At 41.0% G+C, this 27,878-nt stretch overlaps 1 protein-coding gene across 1 annotated transcript in view; it reads right to left on the bottom strand.

Moving 5' to 3' along the window:
* Positions 1–27,570, bottom strand: part of STOX2 (storkhead box 2) — a 68,806-nt gene extending 41,236 nt beyond the window's left edge. Inside the window, exon 1 of the mRNA XM_010569994.1 lies at positions 27,405–27,570. Within this exon, the coding sequence (XP_010568296.1) occupies positions 27,405–27,570 (166 nt within the window). The remainder of the gene's footprint in view (positions 1–27,404) is intronic.
* Positions 27,571–27,878: the final 308 nt, after the last annotated feature.

Raw genomic sequence — 27,878 nt, 5'->3', positions numbered from 1 at the left:
ATGAAAAGCTGGCATTTTCTCACTGCTAGTGAGCGTATCGAATAGCAATAATAAACAAGCATTGTGAAAAAAGGATCTAACTGGTGGACAGGTTCTTGAAACCTGGACACAACATTCAGGCATTTGTCTGTCATCTCTGTGATCTTACGCCTGAGCTCTGTGGCCAAGAATATAGATTATTTGCCAGTCTTTCTACTGTCTCTTATTCGAGCCCAGATCCTTAATAGCATCATTTAATATTAATTATCTATTACCAAGATGTAAACAAGAAAGTCCTATGACATTCTTATTACCTCTCACAAAGATCAGCACCTAACACCAGCTGTTTTAAATGGAAATTTAATGATTGGTAGTATCTCACAAAACAAGGTAGACATACCACTGGGAATGTCCCCATGCCTCTGTTGAATTGTGCACCATTCTTGTAACAGTCAGGGCTATTCATTAACCAGCTATTAGCCAAAAAAAAAAAAAGTCCATAAAAAGTAGCACCAACTTTTTGAAAGTGCAGTAAACTAAGACACACCTAAACTTTAAGAGGCAGACAAGGATTTTAGCTAGAAACTTCATCCTGAACTCCTACTGTATCTAACTGGATCTTGTACCTTGTAGAGAGCTGCGACAAAAATCCAGGTAGATTCTGAGTATGTGGAAAGGAAAAAAAAAAAAAAAATTATGATCTTTCAGGAATACCATGGATGAAGCCATGCAGCCTCTTCAGAAGAGAATCCCTCATCTTGGGAGTTAATTTTGTGCCACCTTCTATTACAAACCCAAAGGATGCACACAAAACTGTATGGGTGAAAGTGTTTTAAAATGTGTTTCTAATTATGCTCAAATGAGGAGCTGCTTCTGGAGTTATTCACACAAACTATTTCCGTTTGTTAAAGCCATTATCCTGACTCTCTGACTACTCCCCCTGCACACCCCTTAAAAGCAAAAAAAACCCAGCCAAAACACCCCCAAAAAGACAGGGAACAATTTAAATGTTTTGATGTGACAAATGCCAGAATCCAAAACATGTAAATGTGCTCAAACAATGCACTTAAAACTCTCATCCCAGTACCTCACCTCTTCAAATAAACCTCCTGAGCTCATTCAAAATGCAAGCACTTTAAACATAGGAACACGGAAAGAACCTTCTAGTTCTCGTAAGAAGATAATGAATCACAAAGTTAACTTTTTGCTTTCAAGACGACTCTGAATCGTTGCTTCAATGATCTTGCTTTCAGCCTCACCCTGTCCCGATCCTGTTCTGCTCCAGAACACACACAGAGATCAGAAAGGCTTTGCTTAAGATTCAGAAAGAAGATAAAAACTAAGGGTGATTAGAAGTGTACTCGATCCTGCCTGAAAGGACTGGGGGAGGGCTGATAGTGATGGGGGGGAACAAAAGAGCACACATGATATAATGAGAAAGGGGAAATGAGAAAGATGAACAAGGGGAGTGGGAGCGGGAGATCTGAAGAGTTAGGGAGAACAGACGAACTGCCAGTTTTTAAATTCCTGAGAAAAAACATCTATAGCATTAGGGAAATGGATGTAATTTTTTTTAAATTTAAGCTAGAAGACAAAAAAAAAAAAAAAAAAGATTTAAAGGAGAAAGTGAGAGAGATACCTATCCTGAGGGGGTTCCCAGTAAATGCTGACACCATCTGTTATGAAGCGCTGGCATTTAAAGAGGAAGGTGTCTGGAAAATGCTTCTCCTCCAAAGAAAAACTGGACAAGTCTATGATCGGGGGAGACCTATAAGCAAGCAACCAACATTAGCACAGTGGTCCGTCAGCACAACAGTTTGCTACCCAGACCAAAGAGACAAAACTAACAAGCTCTTTACTTGGCCACGGGAAATGAAGGGATGGCTCTTTGGGGATGATGCGCAAAAATCACAGCAGAAGCCCTAGGCTGGCCCGCACCGCTGAACAGGCTGAGCATCCTGAATGCATATTCCAAGCATCTATTTGGGTACAGGCCTGGGCTGCTGGCCTGGGGAATGGCAGGACTGGAAGTGAGGTGGAGTCCACAGCCTCCAAATACTGCTCAACTCTTCCAATTGTGGGACAACCTGGTGCACAGAGGAAGGATTTCTACCCAGGTTACTGCAGAAGTCAGAATACCTTCCAGGCAGCAGCACTCTCACTTCATCCCCATGACCTGCTATCCAAAACTGATTCCCAGGAACTCTTTTATGGGTTGGGGTTTTTTGGGGAGTTGGGGTGTTTTGGTGTTGGTTTTTTTTTTTCAGTTGGTTGATTTTTTGATTTTTTTTTTTTCTCTTTCTTGGTTCACTCTCCATTCTCAGGATGTAATTAAGGTTCAAAGTGAAGAAAGAAGGGGAACCAGCTCTGTGTCAGCGATTAGCTCAATGTCCTTTTAATATCCACCCATAATCTCTCCTAATCTAGGCATGTATCACCTGAGAACTCTCCATTAAGAAGCTCAAGACCGTTTATGAGACCCCAAGTAGATTAATTTTCTGGTGGTTGCCTCCATGGGTTACCGATCTCCATTTCTTGTTACATATTTAGTTACAAAGGCAACAAATAACATCTCCTGTGAATACATAACCAGGTATTATACTTTACCTCCATGAACCCTATCCTCCTCATACCAGGGCCTGTACACACCACCCCCCCCCCGAGGAATTTAAGCTTAGTTAGAAATGAGAAGCCTTGTTTTCCCATGCACTGGGACTTCCTTTATTTTGCACATTTAAAGCACAATACAACTGAGTACAAGCAGCTAGAATGACCCCAAAAGTTTTGTTATTTTTTTTTTCCTTCCAGTGCTTTTGCTTGTTAACAAACTGGGTTAGTTTCACACTCTATGGGTGTCAGTGCTCAGAAAAGAAAAGATCAGCAAGTTATAGTCACAGCTTTTAACGAGTTCTCAAAGTTCCTTAAAACTCCATAAAACAAGTATCACTTACATCCCCATCACCTAGCACAGTGATCCATATTGAACGTGTGCCACGACAGCATATGCACACCATTTCCCTTACAGCACTGCTCAGTCAAGCCAAGCTGACATGTGAGAATATGGTACCCCACATTTCCATTTTTTCCCTTTTCCCAGCCTCAGTGATGACAGGTAGCAGGTCTGTAACCCAGCTTTGTCTTGAACATCCCCCAGGCAAACGTTACTGAGTCTAGCCTTGCAGACGTCATGGAGGACTTCACTAGCCACTGTGGTTAAGACAGTTCTGGCTATACTGGTAGCCACAGTGATTTGGAGGCAAACAGGCAATTCCCAATTTTGCCTTCTGCTTTCCCAATGTCTTGGGAAAACAGAAATTAACATCAAACCACTAGAGAGACGTGACCCAAATGCTAAAAAAACATACTACATCCTTGCTGCTGACAGGACCATTCATTACAGAATGGAGGGGCTCTGTCTACCTTACCAACAGTTTTCTCCATTTATATACATACTCTCTAACACACACACAGGTTCTCATCATCAGACAATGGCTGAATGACAGAAGGTTAAAAATCACTCCAATCTCTTTTTTTTTTCTTGTTGATAATTTTTAAACAAAATTCAATTCAGTTTATGCATCATTTATGGAGGGTTTTTTTAACTCAGCTGTTCTGCACATAACTACAAGGATAGGAAAGGTAATGGCTCTTCTGCACAAAAGGGAATAAAAACTCCCAAAGGATGATTTATTCCACACTCCCCAAATTCCAAAGTGAGGTCTCTCTTGCAAACTACAGTTAATAAATGGATTCTTTGCCGCATTATTGTTTCACTGACAGAATTTACTGGCAGTATAAAATGTAGGAAAATATTTTACTCTGCATATATTTTGCATCTCCGTCTCTTTTTGCATCTTACTTCTCTTTGAGTACACGGTTTAGAGCTTAAGGCTTCACGGTATTTATAATCCTTTATTTTCTGCGCCCAGCACAATGACACCCAATTGCAATACAAATAAATAATTACGATAAAAATAAATCGGCATTTTCTCTTCAGCTGCACACCAGGCATGTGAACCTTGGTGAAGTCTCTGTGCTTGCAGACCGAAGACTTGCATTTCTTGTCATGGGCAGGTCATTGTCAATAGAAAGGGAGAGCTGGGTTGGGTTGGGATAGAGAGGAAGGGTCAAGTCCAAGACTTACCCAGCAGAGGTCAGGCTAAACCAAAATTTCACCATCATTGTGGGTCCTAAGAAATTGTCTCCTTAGGTCCTTCCCACTGTTTCCCCTCAGAATCAACCAGCAAGTATTTCTACAATGCAACAGATACCTACGAGTTACTGTGAGAAGTTAAAACAGCAAAGGCTCAAGTTTGTTGGCCAAAATACTCTTGAAAAAGGCTGAGACAAAAGTATCTGACACCAAATGCTTCAAGACCTCAATATTATCATTGGGCAAAAGTGTATTAATTCAATGAAATAAGAATGAAAACCCACTGTAGTAGTATCAACAAAACATTGCACTTGATCTCCAAGAATATTTCAGCTGAATTTTGCTCAGAGACACAAAGCATAGTAAATGCTTGTAAAAATATGTATTCACATTAGTGTTCACAATGACAGTGTTCACAGGGAAATCATGAAGGGTCTCAGAATTTGGGAGTCATCTGCCCACAAAACAAACAAAAGCATCACGTATGGTATTTAACCCATAGCACAAAAAGCAAAAGACAGACAGCAAACACTTCAAGCAAGACTCATGGAGATAGAATAAAGTAAGCCTGCATAATGTGCTCATATGCATGACAAAGACTCTATATAGGAGCCCACAGCTTTCACTTGAAACTGTAAAAACACTACAAAAATCTAACAAAGCAGATGCAGACAGTGTTCAGTACCACAGTACGATGCATTCGAATAAACTAAATGGTACAGAACGAAAAAAGCACAGAAAAGTTAAAAAAAAAAAAGGTGCAGAATCAAATATGCCTGTGTATTTTTGATATATACACATACATGCAACCATGCATTACTTGTTGAATAAACTTTTCTTCTGCAGACAACATAAGTGTTGGGGGTGAGATTTGGAGCAGGTGAGAAAGATTTTAGCACAGGTAAGATGTTCAGTACCATTTCTTATGACAGCCAATACTAGAATATTGCAGACAAAGCTACTCATGCCCTGAACATTGTTTAAATCAAGGGGTTTGACACCTCATCCAACATTAAGTATGGCAAGCTGCAATACTGCATTTCACAGGGGAAGACATCAGAGCTGTTATGCAGCCACTACCTTAGGTACATAAGGAAGCGAAGCACCTTAAGTTTAACTTGGGCAGAGTTGGTGGGCAGGGGTATGCTTGATAAATATATATTGTTTAAAATATAAATATAAATATATAAATCCAGAACACTGGATTGTAAGAAAATAAAAACATGGTCTTGTAAAAGCTACTGCAAGGATGCCAGAAATGGTTCTTTTCTAAACGGAAGCCACACCATATGCAGCTTCTTTAGCATGCCACTCCTGCAAGGACAGAAATGGCTACATGTAAAATTCTAGAGAAGTAACTTACAAACTGTTATATTTTTTTAGTCCAGCAACAGCTTCAATTGAGGATGAAATGAAATACAAAATGCACTGTGGAATGACTAGTAAATACTACTGTTTCCCTTTAAATACCTCTTCTGCAAAGCAAGAATCAATTACAGTGCTTACAAAAGCTGGAGCAGTCTCCCTCATGACCTGAAAACCATCTACTAGAACTTGGGATGAAGTCAAAAGGGAGACAAAATTCACGACATGAAAACAAGACAGACACCACCACTGCTCCTCCAGACACAACCCATTCATCTGGGCATCCAGCAGACAATTTTGCTTCTGTCTGCTATGCCAGCCACCCTTGTTCCACCGCCTGGCTAGTGATTAATCACTCTTCAGTGCAGCAATTCAAACCTTGGAAACAGAAAGACACTGTGGGAATCTTATGCTTCACCTTTTAAGTGCTTTCCTCTACCAGTGAAACTGAAAGTAGTAAAGCCACGTGGTATCACAAGATAATATTTCTGACTCCTGAGAGATATCCAAGACTTAGTGGTAGAGAGAAAAAAACCCCAACCCATTATGCATCTTCATATTAACTACTTAGCTGCCATTGAATACTTATCACATCCATTGAAGAAACTTTCATTGAACTATATATGTGAAGAGAAACACTTTTCAAAACCAAACCTACAACAAGCATGTCATACAAGCAAAACACTGTTCTGTGATGATGCGTGCTGATATCCCAGCTCAGCCCTGGCTGCACTTTGCCAACCACAGAGCTGCCTCCTTATATTCTGCTTTCCCAGTCTAGAATTCAATGCACTGTTGCTATGACTACTTTGTTGTCTTCCTCCATGCTCTTTTTGACAGGTCTTGTTAAAAACTAGCCAAAATGTAAGCTTGGTTTAGACAGGCAAATTACCTCACTTTTATGAAGGCAATCGCCAACCCTGCCTCAGTAAATTAAATTTACAATAATAATAAAATAATGAGAACCATTCTCATAGGCACATCTGAAATCTGTGCTAGCTATGAGATGCAGCCCTAGCTAACTCTAGCACAGGTCCACCTCAGAAGGCAAAATGCACAAGATTTGAGAACAGTTTTTTTTCCTTCTGCTTTGTTTATTCTTGATTATGTCACTACATCCTTTCTTGGGTTATTCCATCAACTGGACATAAAAGTGCACAGAAAAAGAGAACAACGATACACACATATTACGTAATCCATGAAATCAGTATTTTTGCAATTAAAGCAAGAAATGGCATAAAATAGGCCTAGATTAACAAAATATACTTCTAGGTAAGATCATTAATGACAAAAACAGGTAGTCTTTGAATTAGGGGTGCAGTTTATTTTAGCATGGGCTTCAAGCTTTTGCTTAAGGCCAGTGAGATTTGCATGTACTACTCCCCAACTAAATTAACAATTTAATTTTAAAAGCATTGTTTGTGCACAAATATTCAACTCCACTTTAAAGAAACAACATTCCAACCTCTTCCTTGTGAATACAGGCTATCACCTGAGATCCCTTCCAATCTGAATTTTCCTATGATTTTGACCCTCCAAGTCTTCAGTCGGATGCCAATTTGTACAGGCTACTGGGATGACTGGAGGCAGGGTCTGGAATCCAAGACCTGCAAACCCCTATTGAAAATACTTATCAGTTCTCATGCTAAACTTCTGATATATTTCATCCAACAGTCAACAGTGATCAGTATCAGGTCTCAAATTTGCAAACTCTGATATACCTGTATCCTGTGACTCGCACTATCACCTTGGATGTGTTAGCAACAGCAGTTCAATTAACCAGAAGTGCAGAATCTGGGCCTCAATGCTATCAACTTATGCATATTGTGAACAGAATATTTATAATGAAAACTCAACAGTCAAATCTAAGTACAGTTCTTGCTATCTTTCCTAATGCATCTTTAGATTTTGCTGATGATGCTATGGGTTTTGTGCATGTTTGGGATTTTCTCCTTTGTTTTGCTGGCAGGACCAGGAAGTCCCAGGGCTGAGACTGGTGGAGAGGCAGCGTTCCCAAGGACTCTACAATAGAGCAGTGTTTCCTAAAGTAGGTTATGTGAAGGACGAGCAGAAAGGCACAAGAGGGAGGGGTGACTGTGGAAAATACGGATGATGTCATCCTCAGGATGAGCAGATCTTTGAAAATATATGGCAGCGATTTATCTTCCTAGTGGGAGCTATGCTTTGAAAAGTTGGTGAAAATGCAGACCTATCCCAGTGTTTCCTTGTCTAACTAAATCCTTTTAACCAACAGGTTCTGGAAATGTGGACAACCTGGTTATAAATGGCCACATGCTTAGCTTTTGTCTTAAGCCTATACCCAGATGACCCATTTTGCACATTTCAACCAAGAATAAAGTGACCTCATTTTCAAAAGTGCTGAGCACCAGCTGTTCCTATTGTGTCCACAAGCCACGCTATAGGTTCCTGTTTTCAAATTCTTGACCTCAAAAGAATTTTCAGGCAGCAGAGTGACTATATGTTCTTCCACTTGCTGTATGCCTATTTATTTTAGTTCAAATATAAAAGTCTGGCTAAACTACTTTAAAATCCTGAATGCTCTGAATTCGAACAAGTACTCTTGCAACTGGAACAGAGGTGCAACATAAGCAAGCCACGTGATTTTTAAATATCTTTTTTTTTTTCACAGAAGAATGACTAGATTGAAGGTCAGAGTATTTTAACCTTAACTCTTTGTTTCTTTCTTCTTTTCCTTCTTTTTAATGAATGGCTTAAGAATGGGGGAAAGGTACATCCCAGATCATTTAACATCTGAATTTATATTTCTGGGATGAAGTTTCTTTGCTATCTGCTATGTAAAGTTAGGTGAACAAATTCAAGATTATTTTACTACAGTTGTCAGCTAGCAGTGACTTTTACACAACAAACATGCATCTGCCTCTAAATAGTTTTAAACTGTTACTTCAACATACCACTGTCATCTTGGAAGCCAAAATATCACATTGCTCGCGCAAAAAATAAACACACCTACCTTATTTCTCCCCCAAACCGTAAGACTTCAGATCAGTAAAAACAACAAAACAGCTTACCCACAAATAACAAAACAAGCCATGCCAATGATCAGTGCACAATATTTGGTTTTGATCTTTAAATTAAGCTGTTTTTTAATAAAAAGGTAGCAAGAAAAACTCAACATATATCCAATTTGCTACAACTTCTTGTGGCATCTTTACTGAGAAGGCGCTCTGATTTACATTAAGCTTGGTCTGAATGCACTGTACAGATCCCAGTAAAACATCCTGACTAGGTATGAGGGAAGTACCACTACTTTTGGGCGCAAGTAAATGTATCCATATAGAGACAACACACATATACACGCCACCTAGTAATAAAAAATTAATAAATATTCTCTCTCCAATTACAGTATTGTAATATTCGCAGTAGGTTACTTGAAGAGCAATTGCTTGTACCCCAGAATCCAATAGGTCTTGATATCTTGCTTATGTTGATTAGTCAGAGCTCTATTTTGATTCTCCTGTGAAAACAAACTTGGTCTTGCTTCCTGAAACCTTCAAAGCCTCACACTTCAAGCTCTGCCTACATGGTATGATAGCAGAAAGCAAAGTTGTGGGAAGGGACCTTTTCTGAAAGCAGGGTCATCAATTGGAGGCAGAGAGCCCAGAAGAGGTGAGGGTGAAATAAAAGCAGAAGGGTCTCAGGGTAAAGGCCAGGAGCAAAAAATGTCTTGCTGCTGCACAGATGCACTCTCATTTGAGAGAACCAGAGGTAAAGCAGATGTGCTGGTAGCTCAGAATCAGTGGCTTAATCTGTTTTTCTGAAATTCTCCTTATACTTGCTGACATTTTACAGATCAAATTTCCTACAAATGTCACAGGAAACTATCTGAAAGTTGCTGGCAAAGTCCACAGGAAGAGGTAAAAGCTTTATTTTGGAAATAACTCAGAATAGAGCCATTCACTGTCAGGACACCAACAATCCTGAGATGTCTGAAGGTGTTTTAAAGGACACGTTAGGATATCAACAAAGGAAATAAATAAAAATGTAGTCTTTCTCTTGGTGACACAATCTTAGAAATATACCTTGTTTTCTTAGTGTGAGGAAGGTTTGTCAGTGACATTTTGGAAAAAAAAAAAAAAAGGCTATAAATCCTGCAAAAATGCAGCTTAAAAACCCCTTGACATGTCAGTACTCTCAGCTTCAGGGTTCCTGAGCTATTTCTCTACTCTCGCTTGTCTGACTGCTCCTCCAAGTACCACAATGCAGCTCCCTCCAGGCAGACTCAAATCCCCTTTGTAAAACTGATACTGATGCTAAGCTGTTTCTCTCAAGAGCCAGGGGCACAATCAGAATTTCTCAAATGTCATATCGGACCTGTGGTCCACTTGACCAATTGACCAATGCCCAGAGAGGCAAGGCTAGAAGGGTAGTTAAAAAAAAAATAAAAAAAATCACAACATGGAAGCTGGCAAAGTACTGCTAAGCATGGAAGGTGACATTAAGAAGCTATGAACCAGCACTTAAATACCAGCAAGTTGCTGGGTTCCCTGTCTCTGGCTACAAAGTAGTACCTGCTTCTTTGGATTCACTGGTCCCAATACAGAGTAAAATTCAGGAAATCTGACGTTGGACTTTCTACTTGTTCCCAACTGCAATGTGGGGAGTGAAGAGTGAAAAGAGTGAGAAGTAAGGGAAGGGAAAAAAAGTTAACCTTTGATTAGTCAGGATGAGAAGCATAGGAACTTAAGGAGTGCTAGGTTTGAAATAAAAAAGAAACCACTTAAAAGCATGTGCACTTACCGTTAAGACCATAAAAAACACACCTCCACTTGTTCCGTACTGCTGATGCCTTGAAAACCACCAGAAAGCACATCCCACCTTTGACCTCCAAAGCCAGACCACAGTATTTCTGAGGTTTGCTCTACTGGTGAGCCACAGAGCATTTGCTCATGTCACATGAAGAGCTGGCTGGTCTTGTTTGATGAAATCTCCTAAGAAAAGCTATAAATCTAACATTAATTTGTTACCTAATGTTATTCCTCCACGTAAACTATAGCTGCAATCACAATGGAGACATTATTGCAAACAAGAGATGATAGTCTTTTATAATCACGCAAGTGAGGACAAGCAACATAAGATTCCAACTTCTGTGGGTCGCACACTAAAAGACAAAAAATCTCTGCCATTTTAAACTATACAGCAAACACGAACTTTTTATCTGAGTGCAAGCTACAAAAGCAGGTTATGCCTTTTGCTCTTTACAGAACAAAACCAATACAACGAACCCACATGCACCAAGAAAGATCTGAGCATAACTGACTTCTAGATCTCCAGAAACAAGCCCTGCCTCAAGATATTCTCACTGCTGCTCTGATCTGGTTTCAGGCAGCTTTTACAAGCATACAACACAGCAGGAGCCATGAGGTATCCAACAAATTGGCTTACGCTATTCCCATCCATTCACAAATGCTTGGTCAGACAGGCTTGGTGGCAGGCCACCAGCTCCTTGTGCAAAGAGTCCCACCACCCTGCCCCTGACCGTGGGAACAGCAACCCCGCTGTCATCAGAGCCCTTTGCGGCTGTGAAAGAGGTTACAAGAGGGGGGTGTAGGATTTACACTCATATAAATATTTCTATACAAAAGACTTCAAAAAATGGCAAAGTTGACAGGCAAATGCTAAAGACAAGGTTTAAATGCAACTACGAACATCAGCTCTTTGCAATTAAACTCATTAGACTTTGGCCTTTTCCTTCTGACTACATTATTTTTGTGTCTTCAAAGTAGTCAGGCCAAAAAAAATACCCAAAATGCTCACACATAAAACCCAGCTGCTTAGCATATTTCATTACCACACTGACTTCAAAAATAGTGAGCAATTTAAACCTGCAAGCCACTTGGCTTTAGCTAGAGATAAGTGCCTGAGATAAGTGAGGTTTAATTGTTCAATGTAATACCGTAGCATGTTTTATATAAACATTTGCTAACAATGCACTTCATACATTTTGTTTCAGAGTTGTGAAATGCTGCTAAATGTTCCAACTTTATTTGTGGCCCATTCCTTTAATATTTACACATCCAATGTTCCCCTTGATGCTGCATTAAATAAATTATCCTACCCACAAAGTAGAAAGGGGCACTTACGCCTTGCAACAGAGAGCATAGCCTACAGGTTTCTAGCAGTTACCCAGCTTATTCCTCTCCACTGCTTGAAGAGGCGGGGGAAAATCTTAAAAGAATTTGTTAGTGAAGAGCTCTGAAACTGGGATTAACAAGACAAACCTTCTGCTCTTAATAAAATGCTTTGGGGTTAACCATAATTTTTCTATAATCTAACTACTAAGTAAATTAAATACTCTGAAATTAGGGCCCCCCTATATTTCTAGGAGACATGTTTGTAGACTTTTTTGGGCGTCTGGTTTCATGATGGAACATGTGGTGTGACACTGCTGTCTCTCTTAGCCCTGCACTGTCAGTTCTTCCACATTGTAACTCTTGGACAATATCAAGCAAATTTGACAGAGGGGGAGCAGTCTCAAAGGTCTTATATCCCCACAAGTTTTGGTGACCCATCACAAGTTGTACTGAGAAAAGGCTGAAGCCAAAGCTCAGCCATCCAAAGAGACAACAGAGTACCCACAAGGGAAAGAAGCTCTATGAAAAAAGTGACGGGAAAACACAGCTCACAAAAACTTCCTGGCTTTCTTTGCTTTAATAGCTAGTTGTGAGTAACTACCACGGAAAGCCCTGCAAGCCTCCACTCAGAGAAACCTCCCTTTGAACACGTGAATTTTCTGCCTGCTTCGCTCTCGCTTCACTTAAATATCAGCCTCTGGTCCAACTGCCTGTCCTCCAAACTATCGGTAAAATCAAGGGGAGGGACTATGTCGTGGTTTAACCCCAGCCAGCAACTAAGCACCACACAGCCGCTCACTCACTCACCCCACATCGGGATGGGAGAGAGACTCGGAAGGGTAAAAGTGAGAAAACTCATGGGCTGAGATAAAGACAGTTCAATGGGTAAAGCAAAAACCACACATGCAGCAAACCAAAACAAGGAATTCATCCACCACTTCCCATCAGCAGGCAGGTGTTCAGCCATCTCCAGGAAAGCAGGGCTCCATCATGCGTAACGGTTACTTGGGAAGACAAACACCATCACCCCAAACATCCCCCCTTCCTTTTTCTTCCCCCAGCTTTATATGCTGAGCATGACATCATATGGTCTGGAATATCCCTTTGGTCAGTTGGGGTCAGCTGTCCCAGCTGTGTCCCCTCCCAAATTCTTGTGCCCCCCCAGCCTCCTCGCTGGTGGGGTGGTGGGAGAAGCAGAAAAGGCCTTGGCTCTGTGTAAGCACTGCTCAGCAGTAACGAAAACATCCCTGTGTTACCAACACTGTCTTCAGCACAAATCCAAAACATAGCCCCATACCAGCTACTATGAAGAAAATTAACTCTATCCCAGCCAAAACCAGAACATTCTGTCATATTGCAATGACAGTGAGGTGCAGCTCAGGATCACAGGAGGGAAAGGTAAACTATGGTGTCACACCACAGCACGCTTCAGCAAGGCATGACATCTTACCACAAAATCTGGCACCTTGGCCTAATTTTAGGATTGTCTGCAAGTAATACTCAGCAATAACCGCTTTAGGCTCCAGTTCTTCCCCCTCCCTCACCTACATGCTTTTGACATAAGTACCCCAGGGTCTTCTCCTTCGCCTCCAGCTGAGCACCAAGAGCTCTAGATCCCCTTTTGCCCCTTGTGCAAGCAGGGGATCACCAGCCCACACGCACATGCAAGACCAGACTGAGACCACCACTGTCACAGTAGTAACATTGTTCATTTCAATAACGTTACTGCAAAGATACAGTACTACTCAATGTGAGCATCAGTATCTCCCTCTAAATCAGACAATTAGGAATAAACCAACACCACTAACAGACAGAGGACTAAAGTGTGTTGATTTTCATAATGCAAATGATCCTTGGTCTTTCCTCACCATCACCAAGTGAAGTCCAATTTTGTTGCCTCACTCTCTACTGGTCCCAGCAATGGACTCAAAGGCCTTGCTTTTGCTCACACGCTACACTAAACTAGCAACAACTCTGTTAAAAATCAATAGAATTGCACTGGTATACAAAGAATAATCTGACCCCATGGTCTATCAGGTCATTTTCAATGATCCTACAATTAGAGAAGTCAAATTAAACACTTAACATTTGACCTTTGCTGTTGCTTCTAGATTAGCTAATACAGACTAAAAGCATGTGCTTTTTTCAACAGTTCACAAATTAAAGGTTTTAGATCCTGTAAGGCACATTTGATATGTTCTTACTGTGCGCTAGAATTTAAAATCCTAAATTTTGTAATTTGCAATAGTAACTTTAGCCTCTAAAATCATCTACTGTGGAGTTACTCTGATTAAGCACCCACTAGACAGATCAGATCATGGACTGGAGCGGACAAGAATCAATCTCCTGTGAGAATCTCAGTGCTACAACAGTGGTTAACAACACTTCTGCAGATGAAACAAGAAGTGACAAATTCAGAGATTGCTGAGAGTGAATTCTTAATTTTTTTTTAACTGAAGTCTATTACTAAAATTTCATCACTTTTCTATCATTTTTACTGTTTTGCATCCTATGTTTTCTACCATTTTCATGGTTTTTCCAACATTTATATTTTAGTCTTCCTAGGAAACACATCTGCAACATCAATTACAATTACTAACAGCATGCGCATCTAAATTAAACACCTGCGGATGTACACAAAGCATAGACAAAATACACTCACACTGGTGTACAATATAGTCTCCTCAAATAGAATATATGAAATGGATGTGCTCTGATGCTATATTAACAAGAAGAATATAAAAACTTCAGCAGAAGGGTGAAGATTAAAGAAAGCAGTCTTAAAAAGAACATAAGTATAAGGTAAAATTATCTATAACGTATATATTAGGCCACTCAGCACGCACGGTAAATTTATTTTGCGCATAGACAGCAAAAAGCTGATTCCCATGATCATCACTGAATGTGCATACAGAGTCCCTTGGGAGGGCTGGACCATGTGCAGTGCACACACAGAGCATCACTAGAAGAACCATCACATGCAGTTGTCTCTATCCACATTTACACAACACACCTGAAATCTACTTCAGAAAACATTTCTCTGATGCTGGTCTGTGAACTAACGGGGCTTGGGGACATACATTTGATGGATGCTTTGGCAGCTCTTCAGAGAGATGATAGCAATTGGACAGCTATTCAGCTCTATGCTCCACCACCATTTTCAAAGGCAGCCTATTTGCTGAGCACGTGGATGAGGTCAGTTCAGGCCCAGATGCAAATCCAGATACGTGCACTTTGAAACCCACACAGCTCAATTTACCAGCCTTCAGAGATGCTGAACATTCAGCTCCTGCAAAAACCAGCGCTTTCACTGAGACACCCAATGTGTCACAAGCTCAGGAAGCCATGCTGGAAAGTCACGGCCTTTAGCTATTAGCTGAACAATGACCTCTCAACCAAGATTAATCTTGTGAGCCAGCCAGTGCCTCCAAAATAAGGAAAGGGGATACCTTGGAGACATGAAACGTTAGGATCTGCTTCTGCAGGAGTTCCTCATGACAATTCTGTCTTGAAACAGTAGTTCTACCTTATTAATAAGCGGAAGATTTGGAAACGACTAACATCTTGGCATCAGATCCTGCTTGCAATGTGAATCAGGAGTTGACATTTTTGGAATGTCAAGAGTTGATATAACAAGAAACTCCTGCTTAATGCAAACCTTTCATCTAGGCATGTGTCACCTTCAAGATGAGATGGCTCACAATGCCCAGATTCAGAGGGGAAGGAAAGGGAGGAACTAAGGGAATAAAACTAAGTGAAAGAAGGAATAAGTGGAATTGCAGAAATAATTAACAAATGCTTCTTTCATGACTTCAGAAGAGAATGTGTGATGACGTGAATACTATTAATATGCCAGTTACAGGAATCTGGAATTTGTGTGTTGTATTTGTAGAGAGGGGATTGATGTTGCCTCTTGACCTAACAGCTGATCTGCTGCTCTTCCACCACCAAAAATACCAAGAGCATTAAAACCTTCTTCACATGTGCGTATATTCCTCATTAGTGAGAAATGCTGCAAAACAGGACAGGATGAGACCTAATACAAGTTTAGTACTGATAATGCACACAACTCAGGATGGCCACAGGGCAGCTCCTCATACACAAGGTGAGCAGTTGTAACTCCCCTAACATTCCCACAGGTACCACAGAGTATACCTGCAAGAGAAACCTGTTGAGGATTGCTAAACAAACCACACTGCCTGAACCAGCTGGAGGTGGGGAAGCACCACATGCACTTGCTCTCTTCTTCCACTTCCCTGGGCACCTGTTGGTGGTCATAGTTGGACACGGCAAAGTGGGCAAGACAGACCTGGGTCTAAACTGGCACGGCCACTCTTGGGTTCTCACTTGTGGTAAAAAAAGAAAAATTTTCCACACTCCTTCCAGCTCTTGCTGGAAAGCCATCATCCAAAACTGTCACTGCATGCCAATGTATACCACAGCAGTTTTTAGATTTTTTTTCTCCTTGCTGGTCCCCCATAACGAAACAGCCCTCGCAATGTTATGCACAGCAATCATATATACACATCCATTTAGGACTACAAAACACAGGTCAAATCCTCTGATCTGAAAAGTTGGGTTTGAAGCTAATTTGCTACCAGAGATAAAATGACACTTCCCAAGGGCAGCTGCACCGCCAGCCAATTTTGCCACACCTGGTATTGACAGAGCTTGGTTTGACACCAGCCTATGAGTAAAATCCAACATCAACATCATTTTGTATGCTTCCTCATTGCTTGAAATATACCATCCTATTCAATTGCCCCATTAACTAGTGAATGAATTATGATGACACAGGCAGATAAAGTTTTTTTCACAACTTTTTTAACTTACCTTTTCACGATTTAACTGTAAATGCAAGCTACAGTGAAATGCTTCATTTTACTTTAGCACATTTCTTGTAGATGTGAAAAAGAGAACACTGTTAGGATAAAAAGGGATAACCATAAAAAGCTGAATGCACTGTACTGCTGCATGCCTATTGCTCTATTTGGAACAATCAGCACTGTGATGAAAACAGAATGACATTATCATCTGGTAGGCAGAAAAAAGTTGTATCAATTATTAGCCTTTGAAATGAGCTCAGAGACATGCAAGTGAAGGAGCGATGGTCCTGATTTAAATCCAGCAAGTTAAATGACTTAAATTGAAATCTAAGGGTGAGCTGGGGAAGCGTACTTCTTATGGCCAGGATGCAAGAACACAAGCCTGCTCTGGCAGAACAGCAACTCTGCCCACGACTCCTCTTTTTGTTCGCTGCCATCACACCCACCCTTGTTTCTGGTAAGCTTGCCCCAGTTTCTCTAGCTGTCCAAACTATGGCCCTAATTCAAAAGCAGACTTCAATTAAAAGGGAGCATTACTCAGCAGTTACAGCTACGCTCCCCTCAGCCTTTCCAATTCCCTGATGGAAATTGGGGAATAGGCAAACAACAGGAGCAAGAGAGATGAGTATGTGCATCATTCTGGGAAGCAGCACTGCTGGGAATTAAGGTTCTCTACCTGAACAGTCAACCAAAAATTTGTGCACTTTTCCCACTAAAGGACAGAATCGGACCCTTGAGGACTTAGCATGCATTCTCATGTATAACCATTAGCACGCACACCCACAGAACACAGGTTTGCAACTTATAAAATTTAATAAACTTATATAAACTATGCTTTTCTGTGCTGCACAAGGCAATATGGCAGCCCACGTATCTGATGAAAAGCTATTGCACGTGGCTCTAAAATAAACAATACTTTACACAGCTACTTCACCCTCTTGTGAAAAGAGGTAGTTAAGAACGTGGTTTTTAAAATGAGGTTTCCAAAAGATGCCTTAATTCTACACTCATGGTTACTGGAGAACATTTCTGCAATTAAAATAATTATACAGACTGAACCTAAGACTGACTCAAAGGAAAACACCTTGTGATTTTAGGAAGAAAAAAAAATTTTAAAAAATTCTGCAAAATTTTCATTTAGGGATGGCTATATCTCTTTCCAGAGAGATTCTAAAAAGCTGTTCAGAAGCTGAGACTTCATTAGAGCTGGCTGGAAAAAAATGTAGAAACCCTTTTTTTGCTTCTGTGTTCTTTGAATATATTCCAATCAGATCCATTCTTATGTAGACATCCCATGCAAATCCGATTTCAAGATTTCACTCCTAAAATTCAATGCCTATGGAAGGACACTTGTCACATACAGAAGCCCAAATGATTTTCACTAAGCCCTGGTCTCACAGTACTTCCATACAATGATCCTATTGACTAAGTGTATACATACATACCACTCCCCATAATTTCCCTGAGAATTTTTCACAATTTCCATTACAAACCAATATAACATGTACAATTGTAAAACATTTGTATCTAAAGAGCAAGAAAGTAACTACATCTATCCACAATGAAAGCAGAGACTAAAGACCTAGGAACATATTACAAACCCCGAAATATGGATTTCCTTTCTTCGTAAGTTTGGACTGGACTACTGCAAAGGGAGGAAGTCAGCGTGTGGACTAACTGCAGCGAGCCATGCTGCTCCCACCTGTGATCCTGTCTCTGCACCATTAAACCCGCCCCAAAGTTAACACCAGAGGCTAAGGGACCACTTGGACCTTGGGTGAACTTTCTACGGCCAGTGGTATCTGCCCTCTGTCTTCTCAAAAGAGATGTGCTGCAGACATGCCCAATTTACACGTGGGGGTTGCAGCTGTTTCATACTTAATGTTAAAGCCAATAAAACTTTTCCTCTGAAATTTTTGTTCCCTCTATTCACCCAGCCAGCCATGCAGCATTTACACCTAAAAGCACACAAATCTTAAGAAAACCTTGTAAAAAATATTTCCGCTTCACCCTGTTTAAAAAAATATTTAGTTTAAGGTTTACGTGTAGTAAAACAAGGTCACTGTTTGATCCAAGAATGTAAATTCTCAGGAGGGCAGAATTTAGAACATCCTATGAAAATGAAGAATGGTACTTTGCTCTAAAACACAGTGAAAATTTAAGAGGCAAAGTTAAGTACCACAATGAAATTTAGTACATCATCTTTACTGCCTTATAAGATAAACAGTCCAATTTATGGCATTTAAAACATTATCACATATGGTCAGAAGTTCATCTTCTGACACTAGGTCACAGGTCATCAACAGGAAATTCATAGGAAAATATGGAGGAAATTAAAAGACCACAAATGGGCAAGAAAACTAGCTTATATAATCTAGGTTCTCCCAGCACAGCTTCCTGTGTTATGATGAACTCGGCTTTCATACTGAACTTTGCCTTTTCCAGGCCACATTAAGTAAGTATTTCTGAATTGTCTATTATACTCTTTGGGCCTCAAAATGTTGAGGTCAAATTCACTACAAAGGCCCATTCATTTTTTTTCTTTAGACAATACAGTTGGGAAAGAAAATAGTAGCTGGCAAAGGTGTTTTGAGATCACTAAATGCAGATTTCTACTCACTTTCGGCACCTCAAGAACGGGTGTGCAAGATGCTTCATGGACATGCACACCGCACTGAGGACAGTACCCAAACTCTAGAAGGGATTCTCGTATTGCTTCAGTTCCAGCATCCCAGACAAACTGCAGCTGCGTTCTCCATCACATTTGGAAAGATGACGATTAGTGTCCAGGAGTCCATTCTACTCTACTGTTAGACATACTTTTCAAAACAAACCCCCTAGTCTATAAGGCATAAGGAAGAGAGAGGGCTACAGTTCATCTAGGCTATCTGGACAACTCTTGTAAAGAAAAACTGCTAAACAGAAGCAGTTACTGCTTAATCGTTTCAGCTGAAAGCTAAAGTATGCAGTGTACTGCCTAGCCACCAATACCTCTAATGGATCACAGAGAAACAAAAGTTAGGAGTAACTTTACATGACAGATACAAAATGAAAGACTTGCAAGATACCTCTGCTGTCTCTCTTCTTGCTACTTTCATTAAATGAAAAGACCGAGTCGAGATACAACCAACTTCTCATTCACAATACCTGAAATCCATGTGCAATACACAGGCCATCCCTACCCTCAAGAAGCATAGGTCCACATATAAGTCCACAAATTAAAAGCAGTTCCTCAAATAAATTGTTCATTCGTCCTCTTTTGTCTTCTGCTTTCATACTGTATCAGATCCAATAAAACCATCGAGATCTGTTTTTTCAACAACACAACTTGAGATTTCTAATGAATCGTGCATTTGTAGCTATCTCCTGCAGACAGCATTTCCCACTGAAGTAACAAGAACCACTCCTATACTTTAAAAATTATAGGAATCACATGATCTACAATTTGATAAAAAACAACTATCTTTGGGTTGTGAGGAGTTGGTTGACAAGGTAGAAGTGGTAACAGTACTGAATAACACATCATTTACTGCTGGTATTATAAGCAGGCCTTCTTTTTCAGCTTGCAGGAAGGCGAGATGGAAAATTCTTATGAACACAGTGGCATCCAAAGGTTTGTCTGAACACAGGATTCCAGTTGCGGAATGAGGACTGCTCTGTTCACACTGAATACACCTGGTTTTGGATGTTCATTCTTACCCACCGTTACCAATTCAAGGCCTGGGTTGAGACAGGACATTTTTTGTGATTGGCAATATTACAGCACAAAATAAAGGAGACACTTCTCCTACTGAACAGATTACAATATAAGTGTAGGGAACTGCAGAAACAGTTGAAGTGCCCAGGAAAACAAAGGTGACCACTGACACAACTGGGAACACCTTCCTCACCTCCTAACTTTCAAACCCAGTGATTTTAATCTTTCTTTGGAGGAAGGAAAAGGGAAACTTGCTATCCTTTTTATAATGAATTCAAGCCTGTTGAAAATCAAATTTTCTTGTTTCGGTTACCTTTTGCAGACTGCTTAAAAGCTGCCAACAGAGCCCAGGGTTCTGTCTAAACTAGACTGCTCTACCCACTCCATCACGCTATGTGCAAATATGCTTCCTGTAAAGCCAGGTCTTCCTTCCCCCCCCCAGTCTATTTGAGCAAGATAATTCCAGCACCTATATGTCATCCAGGAGTGAGATACAAAACAGCATCAGTAGAGCAAGCCAACTCGATAAATGTGCTGAAAAAAGCAAGCCAGTAGCTATAAACAACTTTCATACCCCTCATTGCTAGAGGCAGTCACTTGGGAGCAACAACTGCTTGGTTTGGGAGAGTTTTGCAGCTTCAATACTCAAGCATTTTCCCTAGGCCTACTCTGGTTGCCACTGGCCTTGACACCAAAAATTATTGCAAGGACAAGTACAGAAACACACAGTTCCCTGAGACTTTTAGAGAAGCTTTTAGCCCTCATTTCGTCTTTCTGTCCTCATATTTAATCTACCTAGAAAAAAAGACCTATAACTGAATATGTTCTGGTTAAGTTCAGGCATTCAGGTCTCGGTTCCAATGGTTACCACTCCCTTTCCTTTTTCTGGTGAAAATTATACCCAATAGTTAGGCAGAATTGCATACAGTATTCATTAGACACTTCTTACAAAGGGCAACCCATATTTCTAGGCTCAGATTTATATCTACTCCACCAAACCCACCAAATACCCAGCTCCGGTAATTTAATGGTAGCTTTATAATTTAAAATAATGTAATGTATCATGCCTTTCAAGCAAAAAAAACCCCCCACAATTAATATTGTATTATTTAGCTATTCTGAAGTTCTGAATTAGCTGACAATTTTTGATCATGGCTTTAATATTATCTGGCCTCTTCCAACCAGGTAAAAACATGCTCAGGAGGAGTCAAGAGTAATTGTATCTGAAATTTTTTTTCAGCACTGCTTTACTTGAATCACAGCCCAGTTTAGGTGATAGCACGATTTGGTTTTAATGCTGTTCACAGAGATATTCTACAACCTGCTACAGTTTATGAAGCAGTCACCTAAAGAAGCTCCCCAGAATACTGAAAAGAAACCCCCAATTTTTGGAGGATTTCTACAACATGCTTAGCAAAATATCATCTTTTTAGTCTTCATACCTAATTGTACTTACACCTCTTTAAACTGTGCAAAGAATGTTACAAAGATGGTAGTTTACTCTGGGATGAACTCTCCTGCATACAAATGAAGGCCTATTGTTGCTCACAACTGAGCAGGTCACTAAGCTAAACCAAGGTGATCTGCAAAATCCTCACATTTCAGCCTCCTCCAACAAGTAATGCATTTTGCAAAGATGTGGCTGCTATTCAGTTCCAAAATGGCAAGATATTCAACACCCTTCAGGTTTATCAAATGTTGCCAACAAAGACAGAGTTTCTACACCTGTGAGAGACTGGGAGCTATTTGTGATGAATCAGTACTGTGTTTCTTCTGAACCCTTGTCTATACTTGAAAGAGGAGCGTCCTGTATCTTCAGTAGGCTACCACCATGTCTGGTGTGCATATAACAAATTACTTCAATCACAGGACTAGTGGAAAACACACCTAGAAGTGTATTCAGATTCAGACTGACACCACTGCGCAAACGCCAGTGAGATGACACCCTTTGGTGACCTGATCCTGGAGCACCTCAATGCACACCAGCCCGGCCGAAGGTCCAAGCAAACCAGCAGAGAAAACACAGGGACTTTGAATGCAAGCAGCGACAGAGGCCGGGGAGGAAAAATAACCCAAAACTTAGTCCTGCAGGGATGAGTGATTTGAACTGAGATAGAAACATGAACAGGTCTAGGTAAGATAGGCACACACACAGACTTCTGTTTCTTTCCTATATTCATTCTGCAGCTTGGTCTAAAGGTGAAGTCTTGGATAAGCAGAAAATCTCTTGGTATCTGGGGGGAAAGGATGAGGCGTGGAGACAGTGGTGTAACACACAGGCATGGGCACAGCCCTGTATGTGAGTTAATACTGCAAAGGTAACCAGCCACAGGAGTGAAAACCAGGGTTCTACAGAAGGAGGAGAAGATTGTCTTTTGTATTCTTTTAGGCTTCTTTAGAATGTCTTTTGTATTCATTCAGGGGGAAATGAGCTATAAGTTGTGCAAAAATGACTGGTCTATGAATCTGGACCAAGCTTATGGTCTGAAGACAGAGCACACTTAGACCCCCTCCCCTGATCAGGATGCAGAAGTTCCTATTTCTCCGTCAGGGTAAGTGGATGCTGCAGAGGCCAAAATGGAATGGAAGGCACAGCAAGCCCAGGAGCAACTTTCCAAGCAATAAGGCAAGCATAGCCCCTGAAGCAACCGAACAGAGTGACCCCCTTGGGGTTCACCAGGTCAGCACAGACTGAAGCAAAGGAGACGGAGCAGGAGCCAAGAGGCAAAGCTAGCCCTGCTAGGCATTGACACCTTACACAGTCTCCGTTTTTACTGTCCCATTAACGGGTCTGGTCTAAGACAGCCTAAAGCTACTCAGAATTCAGAGAGGCACATAGATCAAATTACTGTTAAGCAGATAAATTGGAAGGTGTTTCTTAATACCACACTGAGAGAAAAAGAAGGTGATGCAATACTGATTATTCCATTAAATATTAATCACAACACAGCTACTTTCAAGCTAGAATGTATTCCTTTGGATAACTGAATTAAGGGACAGGAGAACTGAATGAGCTTCAAGGCTTTGTATGTGTCTGTCATTTCTCAATTACATTAAACTGAGTTCTTCAGACCACGGATGGTTATCCCCAAATATTAGTTTTTGTTAAAGTTACAGGTTCAAGCTTAAAAAAAAAAAAATTAAAAAAAAAATACTCGGGACTTTCAGATTTGCTCAAATGACTCCCAAGATCCTTCTTACTGTTCAAGGAGGCTGAAGAGGCAGTCCTAGACCTTCCATCACATATCCTTGAAACAGAGAATGAGGATATCTTTTCCTCCTACAAATTTTAATTCGCACACACATGCCATCAGTTGGATAGCAGTGTTACACACTTCTCTCCTTCCCCTTCCGCTTCAACTTGGTAATTAGACTCCCGTAACAGTAGGGCAACACCGAGACTGAATTTTACCCTTCAACTTTGGAGCACTGAAACTTCTGCAGGGAAATTTTATAGCAAAGAGCAATAAAGTAATTGCAACTTTTTCAGAAGGTAATCTTCAAATAAGCATGCTCTGGAATTAATTAGTTTTTACTGTTGCAGAAAGCTCTTCAGACATTCCTTCATGCTGCATGTGCTAGACTGTTACCCTACACCACCCCCATCTCCAACTGACACATTACCTCCAACACCAAGATCTTCAATTACAGTAGCTCAAGAAAGGCTGTGGAAAAAAATAGTTCTTTCCAGAGTGCTACTCAGTTCTGGTAACATTTAACGTCTCAGTCAACCACAGGGTGCAGTTCTTCTCTCCACTAAAACAAAATCCAGGATTTGCCTTTGTTATTCAGGAGGGAAAAAAGAAAAAAAAGCAAGAAGCTTTTACATTTCAAAAGCCATACATATTACTTCGTGTGACCGTTTCGAGCCCTCCTAAGTTTCAGTAAGTTTTATCCTGCTTGGCAGTTTCATACTATTTCTTTATTTTCCCTTCAATTAAGCAGCAATCTATCAAAAACTTCAAGTACATTTCCCCTTTTTCAGTAATGTGCATGAATTTTATTGGATTCAAACTTTTCAACATCTCTTTTCACGCAAGGTCAAAGCTCTACATTGTTGTAGTTTTCTTTTTCAGTGTTTTTTCTCCAAGTCAGTCCTCCACTGGGAAATTAATATTCCGCATGAACAATGAACTCCTTGCATGGCCTTTGAACCTAGTGGTTGCTAGGAGGCCTAAAGAAACCCTGGAGTACAGCCGATTTAATAGCATGTATCAAGAGATTATTCAGCAGTAAAAATGTGTGATTTTCTAAACTCCCTGCTTTTTTTCCTTCTTACTTCCATCTCCCTTCATCTGTCAAACAATCTTTAAATTTCAGATGAATTGCATCTGCATCAATTTTCTGTAATTACAGGCAGTTTGTTCCCCAAGTATTGAAAATGTGACTGCCAGCCACCAATGCTGCTTCTAATCAAGCATATATCAAACTGGTCCTTACTCAGTTTTACTGAAAAGGCTGCTTAAAATCGGGTGTGCTTCACCACTCTTGCATGAGGTTTGCACTTCCATTATAAACACAGTTCTGCTTAGAGACTGTATTTTCCCCAGATAAAACACCACAGCATTGACTGCAACACCATTACTCAGTATTACTCTGTGCTGAAAGAAATATATATACAATTCTCCATGCACCATTCAGGCATACTCGAATATTAACGTTTCAAGTTTTTTAGCATCTTCTTGAAGGCCATTTGACTGTCTGCTTTTTCATATTTCCGTAAGCGGAGTAATTGAGGCAAAACCCCAAGGTTTCTTTCCCACTCTCCACGCCCATCCCAAACAATGCGGCATTTAATTAAAAGAGAACCACAACAATGCTAATGGCGATGAGGTTAAATGGTTGGGATAAACAGAATGCAGCCCTCTGAAAAGCCCATGTGTTTCGGGACACTTTCTCCCCTACCACATTCTGCGTGACAAAGAACGTGTTTGTATTCTTGAACCCCACAACTTTTATTCCAGAGGACTTCCTATAGATTTCTTGCAAGGAAGTGAGTTTCCTTCAAATAGTGAGAAGTGTTTAGATACAGTAGCCATTCCTCCCAAAACTAATATTTGGAAAGGCAGCAGACAAGGATCCTTTAAAAATAAATGAATGTGAAAACTATCCATCAAGAGAACAATTGCATTTCCAGCTAAAAGCCTACTAAGTTGTTGTTTTGGTTTAAAAAAAATAAAAATTGCTGATTTTAATTTTCAATGTATTCTCCCTCCAACAACTTTTGCAAATTACTCAAACTAAACATGATGTTTGTTCTTCTTCAGTTGTTGCAACTGAAATCAATGCACTGTATATTCATAAACATGGTGTTCTGGGGGTCTGGAGATTACTTTAAAACATTTATAGCAGATTACAAATCTAGCCCCCCCCCCCAGCCCCCCTCAGGACACACATATCTGCCAAAAAAATGCAAGGTGACACATTTGATTTTGCAGATCGCTGGTGTTTGACCGTCTGACTGGATTGTACCAACCTTGCCAAGATAAAGCTTTTACAGAGCCAGACTGCTTCCCTGAAGAATTAAAAACAAGCAAAAAACCACACCGCTTGGCACAAAATGCTCACGTGAGCTCCTTCTCTTTTAAATACTGGCTTCCACACTGAAAGAAAGGCCTTAAGTACCGACTTCAACAGAACTGACACAGTGTATCTTACAGTGGGAATATCAGGACATTCACACAGAACAAAAATCTTCACAGTAGGGACAGATTTGGCTTTCCAGCCACTTCCAGGTCCTGCAGCACCAATGAAACAAAATCACCCCTCCACCACCACCACCATTCTCCTCTCCTTCAGCTGTTCAAGCATAAATTATCCTTGTCATTTTCTCTCAATATGTGGCTTCCCAGGAAAGGGAAAAATCAGAGCAGCTATTGCCAAAATAGCACAATATTCTTACACAGGCAGATTTTTCAACAAAATGCGTATTATTTCCCCTGTGCTTGGGCGTTAAAGAAATAACAGTCACAAGACATTTTTAAAACATGAGAAACCAATCCTGACCAAAGAGATATGTTTATTAGGGCCAGAGATAGGAAAGTGAGCACATAACTGACAACCACAATCTTTGGCTCAACCTTTGCAGCAGAAATGGGGGGGTGGGGAATGGGACAGGGCACAGGACTGGAAATGTTTTCAGTAATGCATAATAAATACTTTCATTTTCTCCCTCTCCCTCTTTTTCTCATTTAAAGGAATCTGCCCACTCAACCTAAATTGAGCCTCAGAGGGAAAACGCGCCTTCATGATAAATTGGAATTTGCCATCATAGTAATGAAATGTTATGTCCGACCATCACAATAAGCAGGCAGCAGAACAACAAAGGAGGTTTCCAGGATTTTCTGCCCCCGGCCCCCTCCCCATCAGCATTTTCCCAAGTCTTCTTTCGGGTGTTTATGAAATGTCTGAATTCTAAGGCCATTAAGATGCATTTCAGGATGGAGCAGCTTCCATTAACAGTACTGAGGCTTTCCAAAATCGCACCAGCACCCCATCGGAGGCCAAGCCTCTCCCCAGTGCCTGCCTTTCCCTGCACTGTTTTTTGTTTTGTTTGCGCTCTCTCTTTCCCATGCACAAACATGTTGGTGCAGTGTCCATTATTTCCCTACAGCCTCCCTTGAAAGCAATCAACAAACAAATATACAGGCACGTGTGCGTTCCCCCACATACACAAGTCTGTTCTCCTTCTACACCTCAAATAACAGATCCAAATGTGTTTATAGTCATTTGCACCAAAGCGTGCTTTGCCATTGCAGAAACATGCAGCTGAAACCCAGAGAGAACTGTAACAAGGCAAAAGCGTTTGCCATCACAGGTGACCCTTTTCCTTTCCAAAATGGAAAAACACGAAACCCCAACGAGTTAACTAGAGTTAACGGCATTTAAAGGGGAGCGTGTGGGGCAGCAGTAAATACCCAGCACATGCTTTTACGCACAAAAGCAGCAAAGGGCTCCATGCTCTGCGCACCCAGTCATTTTTAGCTGCCCTTCCACGACAGACGTGACCGTTTCTCTCGTACGTTTATTTCACTCCACTATTAGATTTTAAACACCATATTGTGAGGGCCCCGCTGTGAATCTTGCGGAGGTACAAAATGGTGGATGTATGCTATTTTTTTTTTTTTTTTTTTTTGCATTATTCATTACAACTTGGGCTCCCGGTCGCAGGCTCCCCTCCGTACCCACCAACGCAGCCCTCCCAGCCAGACACACATCCCGCACCAGCCTCGCAATAAAGCTCTCCCGCACGCACAAATAACGTTACGAACCTGATGTCATGTAGCCCCGCGATGCCTGGGAAAGGAAAGCCGGTGGGAAGTGTTTGTGCAGCCGGTAGTCCTTCTCGCTCCGGGACCTCATGCGGTCTGAGGCCCGGTCGGAGAAGTCGGAGCTAGGCCAGGCCCGCCGCAAGGTCGTACTCCGCGTCTTCTTCATCCTGAGGATGCCCGAGCCTAATCCTCCCGCCGCTGCATGGGTCAGGCCTTGCGGCTCGCCGGATGCGCGCTGCCTGGCATCAGCCTAGCGCGGGTACCGCCGGGCGCAACCTGCGCGCATCTCGCCGCTACCTCTTCTAGGGCGCCAGCCGCAGGTCCCTTCCTTTTTTTTTTTTTTTCCCCTCGAATGATCCAATTTTACACACGTCCCACAATGCATTACACTTCATTTGCAATCGGTCCGGCTTACAGCTCCCAGATCGCGTGGAGGAAAGGCACGTTATGTGGCTTCTCAGGCAAAAAAGGGGG

Source organism: Haliaeetus leucocephalus, unplaced genomic scaffold (genome assembly GCF_000737465.1).
Source record: "Haliaeetus leucocephalus isolate CR32 unplaced genomic scaffold, Haliaeetus_leucocephalus-4.0 Scaffold284, whole genome shotgun sequence".
Classification (NCBI taxonomy): Eukaryota; Metazoa; Chordata; class Aves; order Accipitriformes; family Accipitridae; genus Haliaeetus; species Haliaeetus leucocephalus.
Note: the sequence above shows the minus strand (reverse complement) of the source record. Positions and strands in the feature narration are given on the sequence as shown.